The sequence below is a fragment of the Pleurodeles waltl genome, chromosome 8 (genome assembly GCF_031143425.1).
Source record: "Pleurodeles waltl isolate 20211129_DDA chromosome 8, aPleWal1.hap1.20221129, whole genome shotgun sequence".
NCBI lineage: Eukaryota > Metazoa > Chordata > Amphibia > Caudata > Salamandridae > Pleurodeles > Pleurodeles waltl.
This window is the reverse complement of record NC_090447.1, coordinates 60,968,650-60,987,256: the sequence shown is the minus strand read 5'-3', so window position 1 is coordinate 60,987,256 and position 18,607 is coordinate 60,968,650. Positions and strand designations below refer to the sequence as shown.

Here is an 18,607-nt window from a genome sequence, read left to right as displayed (position 1 = left end):
AACGTCAGTTTGCCATACAACAAAGCGCAATGGTTAACTTTGGAAAAATAACTCGAATCTATTTTTAGCCCCACCCAGCGTCATAGTATAAATATGATGACTTTGTGGCGTTAAAAAATGGCGCTAGTTAGCGTTAAACTTTTTTACGCAAAACTGCGTTACCACAGTTTTGCAAAAACTATAAATCAGGGCCTAAATCGTGATATTACCTAACCAAATGGAGGAAAGGTGTTGGACAATGAAACTGTGACATTTACTATCCCCAGTCCCACTCCAATTCAACAACACAGAGGAAAGGTGTTGGACAATAAATGGGTTCTGTTATTTTGGCCAAATATACTCATCTATTGTCTGGTCTGGTTTGTGGTGACATCCCTGGGTCTGTGGAAAGTTTGTCAAAGTGACATCCACTGACCAAACGTGTACATGTAAGTCTATATTTTTCTTCCTTCACATTTCCACTACCAGTACCTGTTAGAAATGGAGTCTTTGGTTGGCAATCAGGTTACCCCCAGTCCAAGAAAGGACCCTCACTCCAGTCAGGGTAAGTCACACACAATCCAAATTATTCTGTGCCCACCCTCTGGTAGCCTGACACTGAGCAGTCAGGCTTAACTTAGAAGGCAATGTGTAAAGTATTTGTGCAATAAATCATACAATAACACAATATAGCACCACAAAAATACACCACACAGTGTTTAGAAAAATATATAATATTTATCTGGATAAGTGCAGGTCAAAACGGTCAAAGATGCAATAAATAAATGTAGAGGTATCACTGAAAAGTGATACAAAGTGACTTAAGTCTTTTAAAAGCAAACAAAGTCTCTTTCAAGCACAAAGTACCTGGTTCATGTGAAAAATCTCCGCAAAGAGCCGCAGAGGAGGAGATGCATGGAAACAAAGGGGTGTGCGTCGATTTCTTGGGCCGCACACGGCGATGTAGCGTTTAGTTTTCACGCAGGGACGGCTGTGTGTCAATTTCCGGCACTCGGTCGTGGATCCTGTTCGGGTTGTGGGGTTTTCAAACGCCCTGGGGACGATGCGTGATGCGTGGATTTCCTGTGCTGCATCGATTCCTCTCTAGAAGTTGGGCTGCGCCATTCCAACTCGGCTGTGCGTCGATTTGGTGGGCCGTGCGTCGAATTTCTGGTCGCTACGCTGACACGGCGTCGATATTTTCGTTGCGCAGTTGGGCTGCATCGTTCTGGATCGCAGTGCGGTGAAATTTTCACCACGGTGCAAGCTGTGCATCATTTTTGGCAGGCTGTGCGTCGAATTTTGCCACACAAGGAGTCCTTCTTGTAGAGATGAAGTCTTTTTGGTCCTGAGACTTCAGCAGACAGGATGCAAGCTCTATCCAAGCCCTTGGAGAACACTTCTTCACCACAGCCAGGGAGCAGCACGGCAGCAGGGCAACAGCAAGGCAGCAGTCCTTCACAGAAATCAGGCAGGTGAGTCCTTTGGGCACCTCTTCTTGGCAGGATGCAGGTTCTGGTTCCAGTTTTCTTCTGCAGGAAGTGTCTGAGTTGGTAGGGGCAGAGGCCCTGTGTATATACCCAAATGTGCCTTTGAAGTGGGGGATACTTCAAAGAGTGGGTAAGAAGTTCACCAGGTCCCCTTTCAATTCAATCCTGTCTGCCAGGGTCCCATTAGGGAGTGTGGCAGTCCTTTGTGTGAGGACAGGCCCTCCACCCTCCCAGCCCAGGAAGACCCATTCAAAATGCAGATGTATGCAAGTGAGGCTGAGTATCCTGTGTTTGGGGTATGTCTGAGTGAATGCACAAGGGACTGTCAACTAAACCCAGCCAGACTTGGATTGTAAGGCACAGAAAGATTTAAGTACATAGAAATGCTCACTTTCTAAAAGTAGCATTTCTAAAATAGTAGTATTAAATCCAACTTCATCAGTCATCAGGATTGTATATCACCATTCTGGCCATACTAAATATGACCTTCCTACTCCTTCCAGATCAGCAGCTACAGGGGCGTAGCTTCAAGGGGGATGTAATACCCCATACATCCCCCTTGAAGCTACGCCCCTGTATTTTAAACTGGGTTCCAAGGTCTATTATCCTAATATTGGGTATGCCCCTCTTTGTTTCCCCTGAACAATAAAGGAGGTAGAAACATGGCATCTGTCTGTGTTGGTGATAACATCTTTTGTCCCTAAGACTATTGGGTCCTACCTCTTTCTGTGATTACAAGAATCAAACACATGGTCTAAAATATGACTAGAATCACTAACGTGGTCATTACAACTCTGGGGGTCAGTGTTAAAGTGGCGGGAAGACCGGCAACAGGCCGGTGGTAAAAAAAAATGGAATTACGACCGTGGCAGAAACCGTCAACATAGACAGCGACTTTAACACTCTGACCGCCACGGCGGTACAAACAAACACAGCGGTGGTCACCACCAACAGACAGGCGGAAGATAATGTACCACCCACAGAATTACAACCCACCAATCCGCCACCTTTTCCAGGGCGGATTCACCGCGAACAAAAACACAGCGGAAACCACGGTGAGTACTGCACCTACGACACAGGGGAGGGAGAGGGAAAAACAGTGACACACACACGCAACACCCCCACCCTCACCCTCACCCACTACAACACACACACTAATACATCATAATACATCACAGTTACACCCCCTAACCCCCCTGGAAGAATGCAAGGACAAAAGGAAATTAGTCAAATAATTGTGATATATTCAATTACATACATACAAAATATTTACAAATATATATATTTATACTATATACAATTATATACACCAAGAACACAAGTCCAAGGGATTCCACCATCATAGTCTGTGGTTCACGGGGCCCAAAAGGCATGGGTGAGGCCCACACAAGATACCCGAACAAGAAGAAGATAACACTGCAGGGGCATCAGATAGAAATAAACAGCCACCTCAGGGGGAAGGGAAGGGGTGTGCACCTCAGCCGGTTGAGTGCACAACGCCAAATCCATGAGGGGGCCCCATGCCCACTGTTCAATCCTGGGGGAGTGCAAAGCCACAGTCTCTCAAGTCTCAACATTGGGTGGGTTGCCCACTGTTTAATCCTGGGGAGTGCAAAGCCACAGTCTCTCAAGTCTCTACAGTGGGTGGGTTGCCCACTACTATATCCTGGGGAGTGCAAAGCCACAGTCTCTCAAGTCTCTACAGTGGGTGGTTTGCCCACTGCTATATCCCGGGGAGTGCAAAGCCACAGTCTCTCAAGTGGATGTCAATCTCCGCTGGTTCTGGAGGGGGCTTTGTGCCCAGAGTGGTTCATCCTGCCAAGGACAGAGGTAGTGGATGCCTTTCTACACTGGTTCTGGAGGGGGCTTTGTGCCCAGAGTTCTAATCCTGCCAAGGACTGAGATAGTGGATAACAGTCTCCACTGGTTCTGGAGGCGGCTTTGTGCCCAGAGTGCTTCACCCTGCCAAGGACAGAGGTAGTGGATGCCTTTCTACACTAATTCTGGAGGGGGCTTTGTGCCCAGAGTGCTTCATCCTGCCAAAGACTGAGGTAGTGGATAACAGTCTCCACTGGTTCTGGAGGGGGCTTTGTGCCCAGAGTGCTACATCCTGCCACGGACAGAGGTAGTGGATAACAGTCTCCATTGGTTCTGGAGGGGCCCTTGTGCTCAGAGTGCTTCATCCTGCCAAGGACAGAGGTAGTGGATGCCTTTCTCCACTGGTTCTGGAGGGGGCTTTGTGCCCAGAGTGCTTCATCCTGCCAAGGACTGAGGTAGTGGATAACAGTCTCCACTGGCTCTGGAGGTGGCTTTGTGCCCAGAGTGCTACATCCTGCCAAGGACAGAGGTAGTGGATGCCTTTCTCTACTGGTTCTGGAGGGGGCTTCGTGTCCAGAGTGCTTCATCCTGCCAAGGACTGAGGTAGTGGATGCCTTTCTCCACTAGTTCTGGAGGGGGCTTCGTGCCCAGAGTGATTCATCCTGCCAAGGACTGAGGTAGTGGATGCCTTTCTCCACTAAGTCTGGAGGGGGCTTCGTGCCCAGAGTGATTCATCCTGCCAAGGACTGAGGTAGTGGATAACAGTCTCCACTGGCTCTGGAGGGGGCTTTATGCCCAGAGTGCTACATCCTGCCAAGGACAGAGGTAGTGGATGCCTTTCTACACTGGTTCTTGGGGGGGCTTTGTGCCCAGAGTGCTTCATCCTGCCAAGGACTGAGGTAGTGGATGCCTTTCTCCACTGGTTCTGGAGGGGGCTTTGTGTCCAGAGTGCTTCATCCTGCCAAGGACTGAGGTAGTGGATGCCTTTCTCCACTAGTTCTGGAGGGGGCTTCGTGCCCAGAGTGATTCATCCTGCCAAGGACTGAGGTAGTGGAGGCCTTTCTCCACTAGTTCTGGAGGGGGCTTTGTGCCCAGAGTGCTTCATCCTGCCAAGGACTGAGGTAGTGGATGCCTTTCTCCACTGGTCTGGAGGGGGCTTTGTGCCCAGAGTGCTTCATCCTGCCAAGGACTGAGGTAGTTGATAACAGTCTCCACTGGTTCTGGAGGGGGCTTTTTGCCAGGAGTGCTTCATCCTGCCAAGGACAGAGGTAGTGGATGCCTTTCTACATTGGTTCTGGAGGGGGCTTTGTACCCAGAGTGCTACATCCTGACAAGGACTGAGGTAGTGGATAACAGTCTCCACTGGTTCTGGAGGGGGCTTTGTGCCCAGAGTGCTACATTCTGCCAAGGACAGAGGTAGTGGATGCCTTTCTCCACTGGTCTGGAGGGGGCTTTGTGCCCAGAGTGCTTCATCCTGCCAAGGACTGAGGTAGTTGATAACAGTCTCCACTGGTTCTGGAGGGGGCTTTGTGCCCAGAGTGCTTCATCCTGCTCGTGGCGGCCTCAGTAGCGTCAGAGCTTTTGGCGCTCATGGGCGTCCTTGGCTTGTGGCGGCGGTGTCCTTGGCAGCGGTGCTTGTGGCGGCGGTGTCCTTGTCAGCGGTTCAGCTGCTGGCAGTCCTGTCTGTGGCAGTGGGGCTGCTGGCGGTCGCCTCCTGGGCAGCGGGTCTTTTGCTGGCGGTCCTGTCTGGGGCAGTGTGGCTGCTGGCGGTTGCCTCCTGGGCAGGGGGGCTGCTGCTGGTGGTCCTGTCTGGGGCAGTGAGGCTGCTGGCGGTCGCCTCTTGGGCAACGGGGCTGCTGCTGGCGGTCCTGTCTGGGGCAGTGTGGCTGCTGCTGGCGGTCCTGTCTGGGGCAGTGTGGCTGCTGGCGGTCGCCTCCTGGGCAACGGGGCTGCTGCTGGCTGTCCTGTTTGGGGCAGTATGGCTGCTGGCGGTCGCCTCCTGGGCAGCAGGGCTGATGGCGGTCTTCTCCGCCGTGCTGATCCTACCAGACTTGCCGGTTTTCTTGTGCCCCTTCCCCACCTTAGAAGTTGTCGCAGCTGAATCCACAATCCCAATTGTACCCCTGGGAGCGGCTTTGGTGGCTGGTGTCTTCCCTCTCTCCCGCCGGGTACTGGCCAACTTTTGATGCTTGACAGGTGGGGGACTGTCCGTGCTCTGGCTCCTTGCCACACTGCCTGCCCTGCTGCCTGGTGCACTCCATATTCCGGTGACTACTGGCACCACTGGTCCCTCCGATGTTGTGGCTGAGGTGCTAGGTTGGGACCTGGAGAGTCGGGCCCTAGGAGACTGACGGGGTGGGGAAGGTGAGGGAAAGAGGTCAAGGTTGGACAGGAAAAGTTTCTTCGGAACACTGGGACGGATAGATGGAGGGGGTTTGGGAGTGGAGGAGGAGGTAGTGGTCGTAGGAGGTGTACGTTTGCTGACTTTGGGTGAAGGTTGAGGGGCTGGAGGCTGTTGTGAGGTGGATGGCTGTTGGGTGGGTGTGTGGCTGTGTTTGTGTACCTTGGGAGGTGGCCTCACAGACACACTGGGAGAGGACACAGGGGATGTGTGAATGTGAGTGTGGGTGGTGGCTGCACGTGAGCGGGGTGTGGTGGTGGGTGTGCTGGTGATGGACGTAGTGGCTGAAGATGTAGTGCATGCAGGTGTGAGTGGAGACGAGTCAGGCAGGGATGAGGGAGATGAGAAGGAAGGGGACACAGTGGAGGCAGTGGATGTTGGTATGTCTGCATGTGTTTGATGCTTACGTGAATGCCTGTAGGATGTGTGGTGCTTATGTTTGCCTGAGCTTCCTTTGTGTGTTGAGGTGTGTGCATGCTGGTCTGATGGTGTGCTTGGGATAGGCTGAGGTACAGGGGTGTGGGTCTGGGTGGAGGAAGTTGGAGGGGGGAGGCTAGAGACAGGGACAATGGCGGAAAGTCTGAAAAGCTCACTGAAGGGCTGCCTGACCAGAATTAATGCCCTCCAGGAATGCATTGGTTTGTTGCAACTGCCTCTCTACACCCTGGATGGCATTCAAAATGGTAGACTGCCCAACAGTGAGGGACCTGAGGAGGTCAATGGCCTCCTCACTGAGGGCAGCAGGGGTGACAGGGGTAGGGGCTGAGGTGCCTGGGGTGAAGGTGATGCCCACCCTCCTGGGTGAGCGGACACGGGGCAAAGGCTGAGGGGCTGCTGGGAGGGTGGTGATGGTAGGGGGGGTGGTGGCTGTACCTGTAGATGCGGGCAGAACAGATGGGCCCGCCACTGCAAGGGAGCTCCCATCAGAGGAAGAGTCCGTCTCGCTGGCGTCAGCTCCTTTCCCTGCCGTGGAGCTCCCCTCACCCTCCATCCCACTGGTGAATTCGGAGTCCGTAGTCTCGCCCGCCAGGGCCATGTGGGATGCAGCTCACTACTGCTCTGGTGCCACTGCTCCGCCACCTGATGATGCTAATGCACACAAGTACAGGGAGACCACAAAAAGGTGGGGGGAGACAGAAGAAAGACATGTTGAGTGTATGCAATACCGCTACCGTTGGTGGACACGACAGACACAGAAACCCCCTGCACTATGCCGCACACTTGCGGTCCACTATTCAATCCCTGGGACATAGCTTACAAGGCTATGGCCGATTTCTGCACACATGGATGTCACAGGAGCCTGACTAGGTGTAAGTGGCACTGTACCCAGGTGGGGTGGGGTGCCACAGGGTCTGTCTGAAAAAGGGGACTCAACTAGCAAACTCGCCCTGGCCTAGGGGAACTCACAGCCCACCTCCCCCACCCAGACATCTACAATGCACGCTGAATCAGCTGAATGAGAGTGTACTCACCCCCTTGTTGCTGCTGTGATGCCCTCAAGCGCCAATCCAACTCCAGGTACGCCGCTGCCAGGATCCTGAACATCAGGTAGATCATGGTGCAACGGGCACCCCTCCCACATTGGGAGGCCATCCCCAGCTGGGCCTCCGCCGTCTTCTTGCTCCAGCGGCGAATGTCCTCCCATCTTTTCCGGCAGTGGGTGCTCCGTCTGTGGTAGACCCCCAGGGTCCAGATGACTTTGGCGATGGCACACCAAATATCCTTCTTCTGGTGGGCGCTGACCTACAGGAATTGTACAGGGGAAAAAGAGAAGTTATTACCAACTGCACCATCACAGTCGTTGGCCCGCATCCCTACCCTTGCCATGTGGCACATGCACTCACTGTCGTTTCATGCACGCCTCATTCTCCCCCCTCCCTATCTTTCATCCACACCACTGCACACAGGCATTGCCCATACAGCATACTCCCAGTGTACTCACCTGTTTGTCTGGAGGACTGTAGAGTTGCGTGTACTGGGGGAGGACCCCATCCACGAGTTTCTCCAACTCCTCCGATATGAAGGCAGGGGCCCTTTCCCCAGACTCATGAGCCATTGTCTCTTCCAGACAGAGGTCACAGCAGTACTTGCAGTGTAGGTCCTGTCCTGTCGAAGATCAAGTATCGAGTGATTGAACAGATACAAAATGGCAGTCATGTCCGCGGTGGTGTGTACCGTCACCGCCGGCGTACATCGTCATTGGCTCCTGGGACCAATAGGGTCCAATGTTAACCAATGCAGAATTGCGCCGCGGTCATCGACCGCCTTCCGTGACGGTGTACAACGCCAGCGCAGTTACCTCATATCCCATTGTCCCACTTTACAGGTCAGGCAGCCACCATTTCAGGGGCCCACATGGCTTTATTTTTAACTGCGTCACACATACCTAGGCCTTGGCTCAACACTCATACTGGCAAATTTCAGTTTATGAATAGTTTTCTGAGTAAGCTGTGTTTACGTACCTCAGAGTTGGTTGACTCGCTGTTCTCCTCCTTAGGCACCGTCCGCTGGGGCATGTGAGGAGATGGTGGCATCCTCTGGTGTACAGACCGCTGGTGGACCTGTCGACAATAGAGGAAAGACATGTGATCATCACCTACAGGCCTGATCGTGCCACAATCCTGGAACTGGGTGCCCAGTTGGAGACAGACCTTATGTCAGCTATCCGCCATCCCACAGGAATCCCCCCTCAAGTGCAGGTGCTGTCAGTACTCCATTTCCTTGCAAGTGGGCCATTTCAAACAACAGTGGCCATAGCATCAGGGATGTCCCAGCCTATGTTTTCCAATGTGTTGTCCAGAGTGTTGTCTTCCCTGCTGAAACACATGCAGAGCTACATCGTTTTCCCTCAGGTGGAGGATTTGCCTACAGCGAAAGGTCAATTCTATGCCCTGGGACATATCCCAACATTATAGGTGCCATTGATGGGACACATGTGGCTTTGGTCCCCCCCCGCAGGAGTGAACAGGTGTACAGAAACCGGAAGAGTTACCATTCAATGAATGTGCAGATGGTGTGTTTGGCAGACCAGTACATCTCCCATGTAAATGCCAGAATCCCTGGCTCAGTGCATGATGCTTACATCCTGCAGAATAGCAGCATCCCTTATGTGATGGGGCAACTCCAGAGGCACCGTGTGTGGCTATTAGGTGAGCACCTGGAACCAAATCCGTGGGAATAGTTGTCTGGGTCTGGGGATATCCCTAAGAGTTAGTGTGTGTCTAACAGTGGTCCCTCGCCATTTGCAGGTGACTCTGGTTACCCCAGCCTGTCATGGCTACTGACCCCAGTGAGGAATCCCAGGACAAGGGCAGAGGAATGCTACAATGAGGCCCATGGGCAAACTAGGAGGATTATAGAGCCGACCTTCGGCCTCCTGAAGGCCAGGTTCCGGTGCCTCCATATGACAGGTGGTTCCCTATTCTACTCATCAAAGAAGGTGTGCCAGATCATCGTGGCCTGCTGTATGCTTCACAACTTGTTTTTGCGATGACAGGGGCCTTTTCTGCAGGAGGATAGTCCAGATGGAGGTGTTGTGGCAGCTGTGGAGCCTGTGGACAGTGAAGATGAGGAAGTAGAAGAAGAGGACATTGACAACAGGAACTCAGTGATCCTGAAATACTTACAGTGAGACACAGGTAAGAAGACAAACCTGGCTGCTACATGTACTTTGACACTACTACCTCTTCACACTCTGTCCTTCTCACCCACTGAGTTTTCAATTTCCCTTACGATTTCACAGATGTGGGTCCCAGTGTGTGACATCGCTTTGTTTCCTCATGGACTAAAGCTGTGTGACGTAGGTATGTTGACATTACATTTGAAAGAGCATTTTGCCACTGTAATTGCTAATACACAAATTCAAAATCACAGTCAGACTCCAGATTGTTTGGTGCTTTAAGGGTGTTTATTTAAGTGCTCAATATTGGAGGGAGTTGTAAAATGGTGAGGGGTGATGGTGGAGAAATGTCCATGGCAGAGTCCAAGCTATTAGTCTCACAAGTGCATTGTCCAAAGGGGCATAGGAAGTGGAGCTGGGGCAGTTTAAGGATGGGCAGGGTGACAAAGTGGGACAAAAGGATGACAATCAGGATGGTCTCATTTCTTGGCGGGGGTCTTGGCATCGTTCTCTGTCTTTGTCCTGGATCTCAGGGACCGTTTGCTTGGTGGTTCTCCTTCTGCAGGGGGTGGGGTGCTGGTGTGGTGGTCCTGTGGCGATGCCTCCTGTCCACTAGTGCCGGCGGAGGTGGTGGGCAGTTCATCGTCCAGGCTAGTGTCAGTGGCCCCTTGTTGTGCCACAGTGGCCCTCCTGGTGTTGAGGACTTCCTTCAGCACCCCTACGATGGTGCCGAGGGTAGATTTGATGGATCTGAGTTCCTCCTTGATGCCCAAATACTGTTGGGTGGTGTGTGTGATGTGTGGGGTGGTGTGTGTTGTGATGTGTGGGGTGATATTTAAAGGTGTGTTGTGTGAGGTGCGTGGATGTTGTGTGAGTGAGGTGTTGGGTGCCTGTGGATGCTATTGTTCTTTCAGGTGGTGTCTCTCTCTGGCCTTCTGTCACAATTTTGGTCGTAAGGGTTTGTGGGTGATGTGGGTGTATGTTTTATAGTGTTGTGGGTGTGTGGGTGTGGTGTGTGTATGTGTATCAGGTGTGTGTGTTTCGAATTGTCCAAGGTGGTTGTGTTTTGTAAATGTGTGTGTATTTTGAGCTCGGCGGTGTGTACCGCCAATGGAATACCGCGGTTGAAAGACCGCCGCGTAGATTCGTGGGTCGTGATAGTGTGGGTGTATTCCTGTTGGCGTGACAGTGGAGGTTTTGTTTTCGCCAGTTTATCTCTGACCTTTGGTGTGGCGGACTTGTGTGGGTGTCTAAATTTTGGCGGATTCAGAGCTGTGGGTCATAATGACTGTGGCGGAATACCGCAGCCAAGCGGTGTGTTGGCGGGCTTCTGCACGGCAGTAAGCGGCTTTTACCCCCAATGTAGTAATGACCCCCTAAGTGTTGTGGTAAAACTTTGCCAAAGCAGTGTCATAATGATTTAGTACTAGTACAGTATTGGCATCACACAAATGATGCAAACAAGAGCAAAATATTGATTTGTGATTTACTTTCCAGTAGCCCAAAAGTAATGCAAAGTAGTGGTTGTGTGTCTTTGTGTTGTTAAGTATGCAATGGGCAGTACATGGGTGTTCTGTATACAAGTATTAAACTTCTTAGAACTAAACTAGGATTTGCGTATGACATTACTACATGTTCCACACAACCATTCATGGATTTTGTTTTAAAAACCTTTCTAATAAAAACAAAGACATGACTTTGCACCAAATAATATTAATATTTAGAGTTTTTTTCCATTTCTCTAACCCTTTCTAGCTGCATTTATGCTGCACTGTACAGCACACTTACAAAGTGGGGGAACTGTAAAGCCGGTCTTGACCTTCTATTTTGGACAGGCGTATCACCCATCCAGTACATAACCTATGCTAGATATCACACAGACACCTTTGCACTATCCTGCACACGTAGGGGTGTGATGTTAGGCAGCCTGATTGTGCACCCTGGCTAGGGAAGAGAGCAGCAGCACCATACTTTAGTAGACCTGGTACTGCCCTGCTGTGTCCCTTTCATGTGCTGTGTTGCACAATCTAGTAGTAAATCTACCCCCTAAAGCTCACATTGGCTACTGTGGTGCAGTCTACACTTACTGAAAGTTAGAATGAGGATGCACTTCAAACAGTACAGAGCATGACATTTATTTTGCCAATATGGAATGGTATTAAAACTGGAAAACATCCACAAAATCACATGTTAAATTAAGTATGAATTCTTCAAATCTTTTAAAATGACAGTAGCATGTAGGAGGGTCATGGAAAAAAGAGGTGAAGCAGTGACAACAGAGCTTGATTTGTGCCGGTACCCGCTATTCCTGTGCACTGATGCCTAATTCTTAACACCAGATTTGTTTTATGACAGTCTATGAAATGTTCACACTCTCTGCATATTTTCAGCAGAGCACATCAGTTTAGCTATGCAAAATGAATAAAAAGTATAATAGCTGTGCATCCACAGGCCATTGATCCTGCAATTATGGAGCAGTGGCAGTGGGTTGTGCAAGTGGCAGTTGCATCCTTACAGATGCACTTTACAGACACCTTTGGCCCTGGTGCTTATTCTTTTTAGAAGTTAAGCATTGAGGGAGTAGAGCATGGTCCAGAAGAGAAATGCAACATGGACTAGGAGTAACATGGAAGAGGCAAACTGAGGGGAAGTAGTCATCTATAATGGAACAGGCCTAAATTTAAAGCTATAAACCACCTACTTTATTTTGGCACAGATAACTTTCAGCACTAATATAATTAACAAAACACAATTAACGTATGCATGTTGCGTTTGATGTCTGTAAATGTTTGGAGTTATTGCCTTTTCTAGCCCTTATTGTTCCCTACTTCGCAACCCTCTGAAATTAATCAGAATATTTGGTTGGTCAACAGCATTGAAATTTGGTCAGCCACGCTCTAGCTAAAATGGGCCAAGAACAAAAACAAAGACGTTCCTAGAATTTTGCTGTATTTGTATAATAAAAGTTACAGATTGCTTTGACTCACTATACTTTTATTTGTTTTAATTATAGGCCACCTAATTGTAACTTACAAGTCCATCATGTCCACCATGTCCATCAACATCAGCAATATCGGTCTTCCATCCTTCCTGCTGATGGGCTTTCCTGGGACACATGCTACAAATATTTGGATTTCTCTCCTCCTCATCCCAGTGTATCTGGTCTCTATCATGGGAAATGGCCTCATTTTGATCATCATGCAAACAAATAGCCAGCTCAGAGAGCCTATGCATCTTTTACTTTCAATGCTTGCAGCCACAGATCTGTGTCTGGCTCTCTCTACATTACCCACAGTGCTTGGCGTGTTCTGCTTTGACTACGGAAGAATACATTTTAATGCCTGCCTGATCCAGTTGTTCTTCATTCATACACTATGCGTCATGGAATCTTCCATTTTACTGGCCATGGCTTTTGACCGCTATGTTGCCATATGTAACCCTCTGCGATATACCTCAATATTGCTTCCACTAATATCAAAAATAGGACTTGTTTCTGTAATCCGGGGAGTGCTCATTGTTTTGCCTGCAACCTGTTTGCTGAAAAGGCTTTCTTACTGTGACAACACTGCTCTCTCCCACGCCTTCTGCTATCACCCGGATGTGATCAAACTCGCTTGTTCAGACACCAATATCAACAATAAATATGGCTTGGCGGTGATACTGTGCACCTATCCACTGGACTCGCTTTGCATCATGTTTTCCTACATGATGATTCTAAGGACTGTCTTGAGTGGAGCACGTGAAGCTGGACACCTGAAGGCTCTAAACACCTGCGCGAGCCACCTCTGCGTGGTCCTTCTGTTTTATATCCCACTGATCGGGTTGACCTTGGCCCACAGGTACGCGCAGAAGGGGTCAACACTGCTGCTCATCCTCATGGGTGGAGTCTTTCTTGTGGTACCTCCAGCTCTGAACCCAATAGTTTACAGCATCAAAACCAAACAAATCCGTAATGCCATTTGTGAAAGGTTCTGTGGGAAAAAGGAGAGCACGAACCCCAATAAGGTGGCACTGAGGGTAAACTCTGTGAGTGACTTTGTAGCCTTGGAGAGGGATGTGTGAGGTAACTCACATCTTCTCTAGTTAAATTGGCCTGACTAGAATCTGAAAAGCAATGACAGAAGCAGTGGCATGAAGAAACTTGAGTGAACACTCTGCAGAGTACATGGAGGGTCCTCCCTCACCCCCTGAACCATTCGGCAGACCACCACACATGCGCAGTGCCAGACAGTTCATGGTCAGTGTACTGTGATGAGAGGGGCTCCCTGGACCTCGGGGACCCCACACGGCAGGGGCTGAGGGGGCTAATGTTATGCCACTGGATAGAAGTGCTTCCTTTTTCAAGAAATTGCATAGAATCAGCAGTAATAGAAAGGAATGTAGTAGGAAAGTACCTGCGAATGAACAAGAGATTGGGGAAGAGTGAGGGGTGTAATTTAAAGACATTTTCTCACACAGGCATGCTCCAGGTTATTTAGCAGATTTACTGAGCATGCCTCAGGTAGTGCAACACATCTGCTAAAACAGTGCAGTTAGGGTGCACATCGTGCATCTTTATAGCCAATTGAGATGGTGAGCAAACAGCTGCCCCCAACTTTATGCCTTCAAACCTTCAGTTTTGCTAACTTTTTTTGCTAGCCTTAGGACTCTGCACACCTTAACACTGCTAACCAGTGCCAAAGTGCTTGTGCTCTCTCCCTAAAACATGGTAGAACCGGCTTATACCCACTTGGCACATTTAATTTACCCATAAGCCACTAGTAAATTGGCACTACCTGTGTCCAGGCCCTGTGAAATAAATGCGAAAAGTTGGCCTGCAGCACAGATTGTGCCAGCCATAAAAAGTAGCACTTTAAACGGATGTATTACAGAATGTCTCATGCCAATACAACACATGCATTTATCACGTGTCCATTACTACGCAATGCCTTTACCACACAATGCCTTTACCATGCAAGACCATACCACGCATATGCCTTTCATTTCAGATATTTTTTTTTTTTTTTTTAAAGCCATGCTAAAGAGTCCAAATTACACTTCTATTACGATACATGGAATGGAGAGAGTGCTTATAAAGACCACAAATATACCTAGCATTGGAAGCACATACATCAGATCACAACCAGACCAGATGAAACTTTTTAGATTAAGTAAGTATTGTGGTAAAGGGGGCAGTGTACATATCGGAAGGGCAGGCTAGATGCAGGTGACACCGAGGTGACCAGTACTATAGGGCAGAAGCATGCAATGGAATCCGTAAATCATATTATGGTAAAAAGAAAAAATAAGCGGGAAGGATAAAAGAAGCTCCAGAAAGTGCAGGGAAAAGAAGATAGTTAAAGAGAAAGAAGAGGCTACACAATATCAATCTGATAGGGCCATCAGCAACTTTTATTGTTGACCTTGGATGGAGCAAACGTTTATAATAAACAATAATCACACCCTATAATTAGGAACCTGTTGTTCAAGAGAGCACATATAGTAGTTTACTTTCTGTAGATATTTATCACAGGAGTCCCAAAGGTATCTGGAACCAAATGCACTGTGCATTTTAGCATGAAGAATGTTATGTGCACCTCTAATGGACCACAGTAAATTCTACCATTTTTCAGAGGATCTCAATAAAGTTAATTTCCAGTCTGAAAGTATCAGTATAATCATTTTGCCCATCAAGACTAAAATTGGCTGAAGTACATCAGATGCTTGCTAGGTATGTGGGGGGCAGTTGGGGGACTTAAAGCATATGTTCTTCACATGTAAGATTGGCAAACCACTATGGACTAAGATACATTCACTGACTCATGAAATAACAGGAGAAGCCTTCGAGATTGATTTGTTGACCATTGCCTTGGGGTCCACAGAAGCTTTCAGGCAGCAGATCTCGCTGACCAGACCATGCATATGCTTTTACGATGCATGCCTATACAAAGAATTGTAAGAATATAATTAAAAAATATATATATGTGTGCGTGTGCATGTGTGTTTATATATATATATATATATATATATATATATATATATATATATATATATATATACATATATATATATACATACATTTCCCTAATCAACCCCTAACCCCTAAACCCACCCACCCCTGAGCCTTGAAAACAATCTTACCTCCCTACTACCATTACCCACCCTAAAACACAATTACCACCCAAATACCCTTACCCATCATAATCCCAAAACCACTTTTACCACCCCAATACCCCTACCCAAACCTTAATTTAAAAATATCCTCACCACCAAAATGACCTTACCCATCATAAACTCTAAAACACCCCTACCACACAAATAATCTTACCTAACATAAACACTAAAACACCCTTACTACCCAAATACCCTTAGCCACCCTAAACCCTAAAACATCTTTACCACTCAAATACCCTTACCTACTCCTCAATCTTAAAAAAAAAACCCTTACCACCCAAATGCCCTCGCTCAACCTAAACTCTAAAAACACCCTTACCACCCAAATACCCTTTTGTCCCCTAAGCCCTTAAAAACACCCTTACCACCCAAATATCCTTACTCACCTTAAACACTATGTTAGACCTGACAGCCTTAGGGTGGTTTTCCCCCCAATTGTTTCCTGTTCACTTCACATTTTGCTGATTTATTTTTGTTGGCCTTACAACTCGAAGTACTTTACCACTGCTGACTAGTGCTAAGGTGCATGTTATCTCTCCCTTAAACATGGTTTGATTGGTACATCAATATTTGGCATATTAAATTTACTTATGAGTCCCTAGTAAAGTGCACTACATGTGCCCAGGGCCTGTCAATTAAATGCTGCTAGTGGGACTGCAGCACTGCTTGTGTCACCCACTCAAGCAGCCCTTAAACATGTCTCAGGCCTGTCAATGCAGAACCTGTATGCGCAGTTTACACTGTCATGTCAACTTGCCATTTAAGACATCTTGCCAAGCCTTAAGCTTCCCTTTTGTTACATATAAGTCACCCATAAGCTAGGCCATAAGTAGCCCAGGGTGCAGGACGCTATCCAATTAAAATGCAGGACATATACTTTTAAGTTCTGCATGTCCTGGCAGTGAAAAACTCCCAAATTCATTTTTCAGTACTGCGAGGCCTACCCCTCTTATAGGTTAACATTGGAGATTTCATATTACTTTTAATAAGCTATAATCCCTAAATGAGAAGGAGTAGATGTCTCATGTTTAATACCTATGCAACTATAATAAGAAATCATCTTTAATGGTAAGGTTGGATTGAATTATCAATTTTGAAAAGGCCACTTATAGAAAATAGGCATTTTCCTGCTCTTAGCCCTGTGTGTCTGCAGCCTGGCTCCAATACACGCCTGGGGTGAGGTGACAGCTGGGCTTGTGCATTCCCTCCATATAGCAACTCACAAAGGGACCTTAGGTATGAATGATGGGCCATCAACATCCTGATTGGCCATCCTGGGCAGGGTGAGAGGGAGGAGATGGGCACACCCTCTTACTTACACCTGCATAGGCAGTGTCCTCTCCCCACACAAAGGGCTGCATAGTAAATGTAGTGAGTCTGGGGGCAGGGCAGCAAGAAAGAACCTCTGTGCATGTCAAGAGCCCTTCTTTGAAATCACTCTCACTTTGAAGGCACAGCTGTGTATAAGTACTGGACCTGTGAACATACCAGCTCTGTACACTACTGGACATGTGAAGAACTCTGCCAGGAGGAAGGACTGCTGTGCTGCAATAAGGACTGCCACTCTAGACTGCTGCTTTGGAAGAACTGCTTCCTGCTGTGCTGCCTTCTACCCTTTACCCTGCCTAGAAAGAACTGGACCCAGCTCACTTGAATCCAGAGTGACTCCAAGGGCATGTTGGCTTTGCCCCTGTTCTAAGTTTCAGGAACATCACAGACTTCTCATCATCCTGCAACAGCATTTGCACTTTGCTTGCTACAAGTCTTGCCTTGCCAAGTGGTGCCAATCCAGTCCTGGGCCCTTGGAAGTGGGTATAAAGTGCTGCAACAACAAGAATGTACCATCATCACTGCTGGTGCTCCAATTGGAACCGGTGCGTCTCTCTTCAAGCATCCCTGCTACCACGAGGATCGCAGGCACCACGTCGCCGACCGTCTCTAACTTTGCGCGGCTTGGAACCCATGCATCGCCTACATCCGAAGGATTGACGACAACGCTTTGTCTCCTCTCTGCTTTGACTTCAATGCATCAAAGAACCAAGGTACTTTTTCGGTAGGCCAACGTTGGTCTCTGTATCTGACTTGCGCTCCATTGCAGTGAGCCTGAACTTTTGGATTTGCCCAAATCTAGAACAACCAGATAGCCCCTGTGGGCATTTTAAGCTTTTAAGCGCAGTAGGTCATATGGGGCCAGATGTATCAAGCTCCCTGTTTGCATTTCTCAAATAGCGAATTTTAAGAAATCGCCATTTTAGAACTGCAAAATGGAATGTATCAAAATTGCGAGTCGGTAACAGCGATTTCTTAAAATTCCCAATCGCTATTACCAAATAGCAATTAGAGAATGTGACTCCACTCATCCCTATGGGCCTGTAGGCCCATAGGTGCGGATGGTTTTGCATTTACCAATTTCCAAATTCAAGTTAGGAATTCGCAAATTAGGTAATTCAAACCCCAGGGTGCTGGGGGCATAAGTCCCCCTCTAATGCACCCCAAAAAAATATTTGCAGACATGTGAAGCGCACACATGCCCTGAGGGCATGTGTTCGCTACATGTCATTTTTAAAAATTCATTTATGATGCATTTTTAAAAATTGCACAAGCTTACCACCAAACTTGAGTTTGTGGTATTTGCATTTTCTAAATGCCCAATTTGCATTTAGGAAATGCTTGATACATGTGCTTTGGAAATCGCAAATAGGAATTCCTTATTTGTGATTTCCTATTTAGAGAATCGCAATTTGTGATTCTCTAAATGGGGCCTCAATTTTAGGAAATAGCTATTTTTGCGATTCCTTAAAATTGCGCTGTGAATGCCTTTCATACATTGTGAAAGGCATTTTTGCATTCGCAAACAGTCGAATTTTGCGATTGGCACTGTTTGCGCATGCAAAAAAGTTTGATACATCTGGCCCTTAATGCGTTGTTATGACCTTGACGGAATGGTTTCCTCCATCACAAATGTGACGGAAATCCCGTATGTCATATTACCATCTCCATAGAATATAATAGGATCATAATACGGCAGAGAGTATATCCGTCACATTTGTGATGAAGTTAACTCCTCCGTCAAGGTTGTAATAAGGCCCTTAATCTTTAAAAAATCATACCACAGGTTCTACTTATTGGATGTTTGTTGTTTTGGTC

At 47.9% G+C, this 18,607-nt stretch overlaps 1 protein-coding gene across 1 annotated transcript; it reads left to right on the top strand.

Annotated features, from left to right (window-relative positions):
* The first annotated feature begins 12,358 nt into the window (after positions 1 to 12,358).
* Positions 12,359 to 13,369, top strand: LOC138249432 (olfactory receptor 51G2-like). Its single transcript, XM_069203390.1, has one exon. The coding sequence runs from the start codon at positions 12,359 to 12,361 to the stop codon at positions 13,367 to 13,369; it is 1,011 nt and encodes a 336-aa protein (XP_069059491.1).
* Positions 13,370 to 18,607: the final 5,238 nt, after the last annotated feature.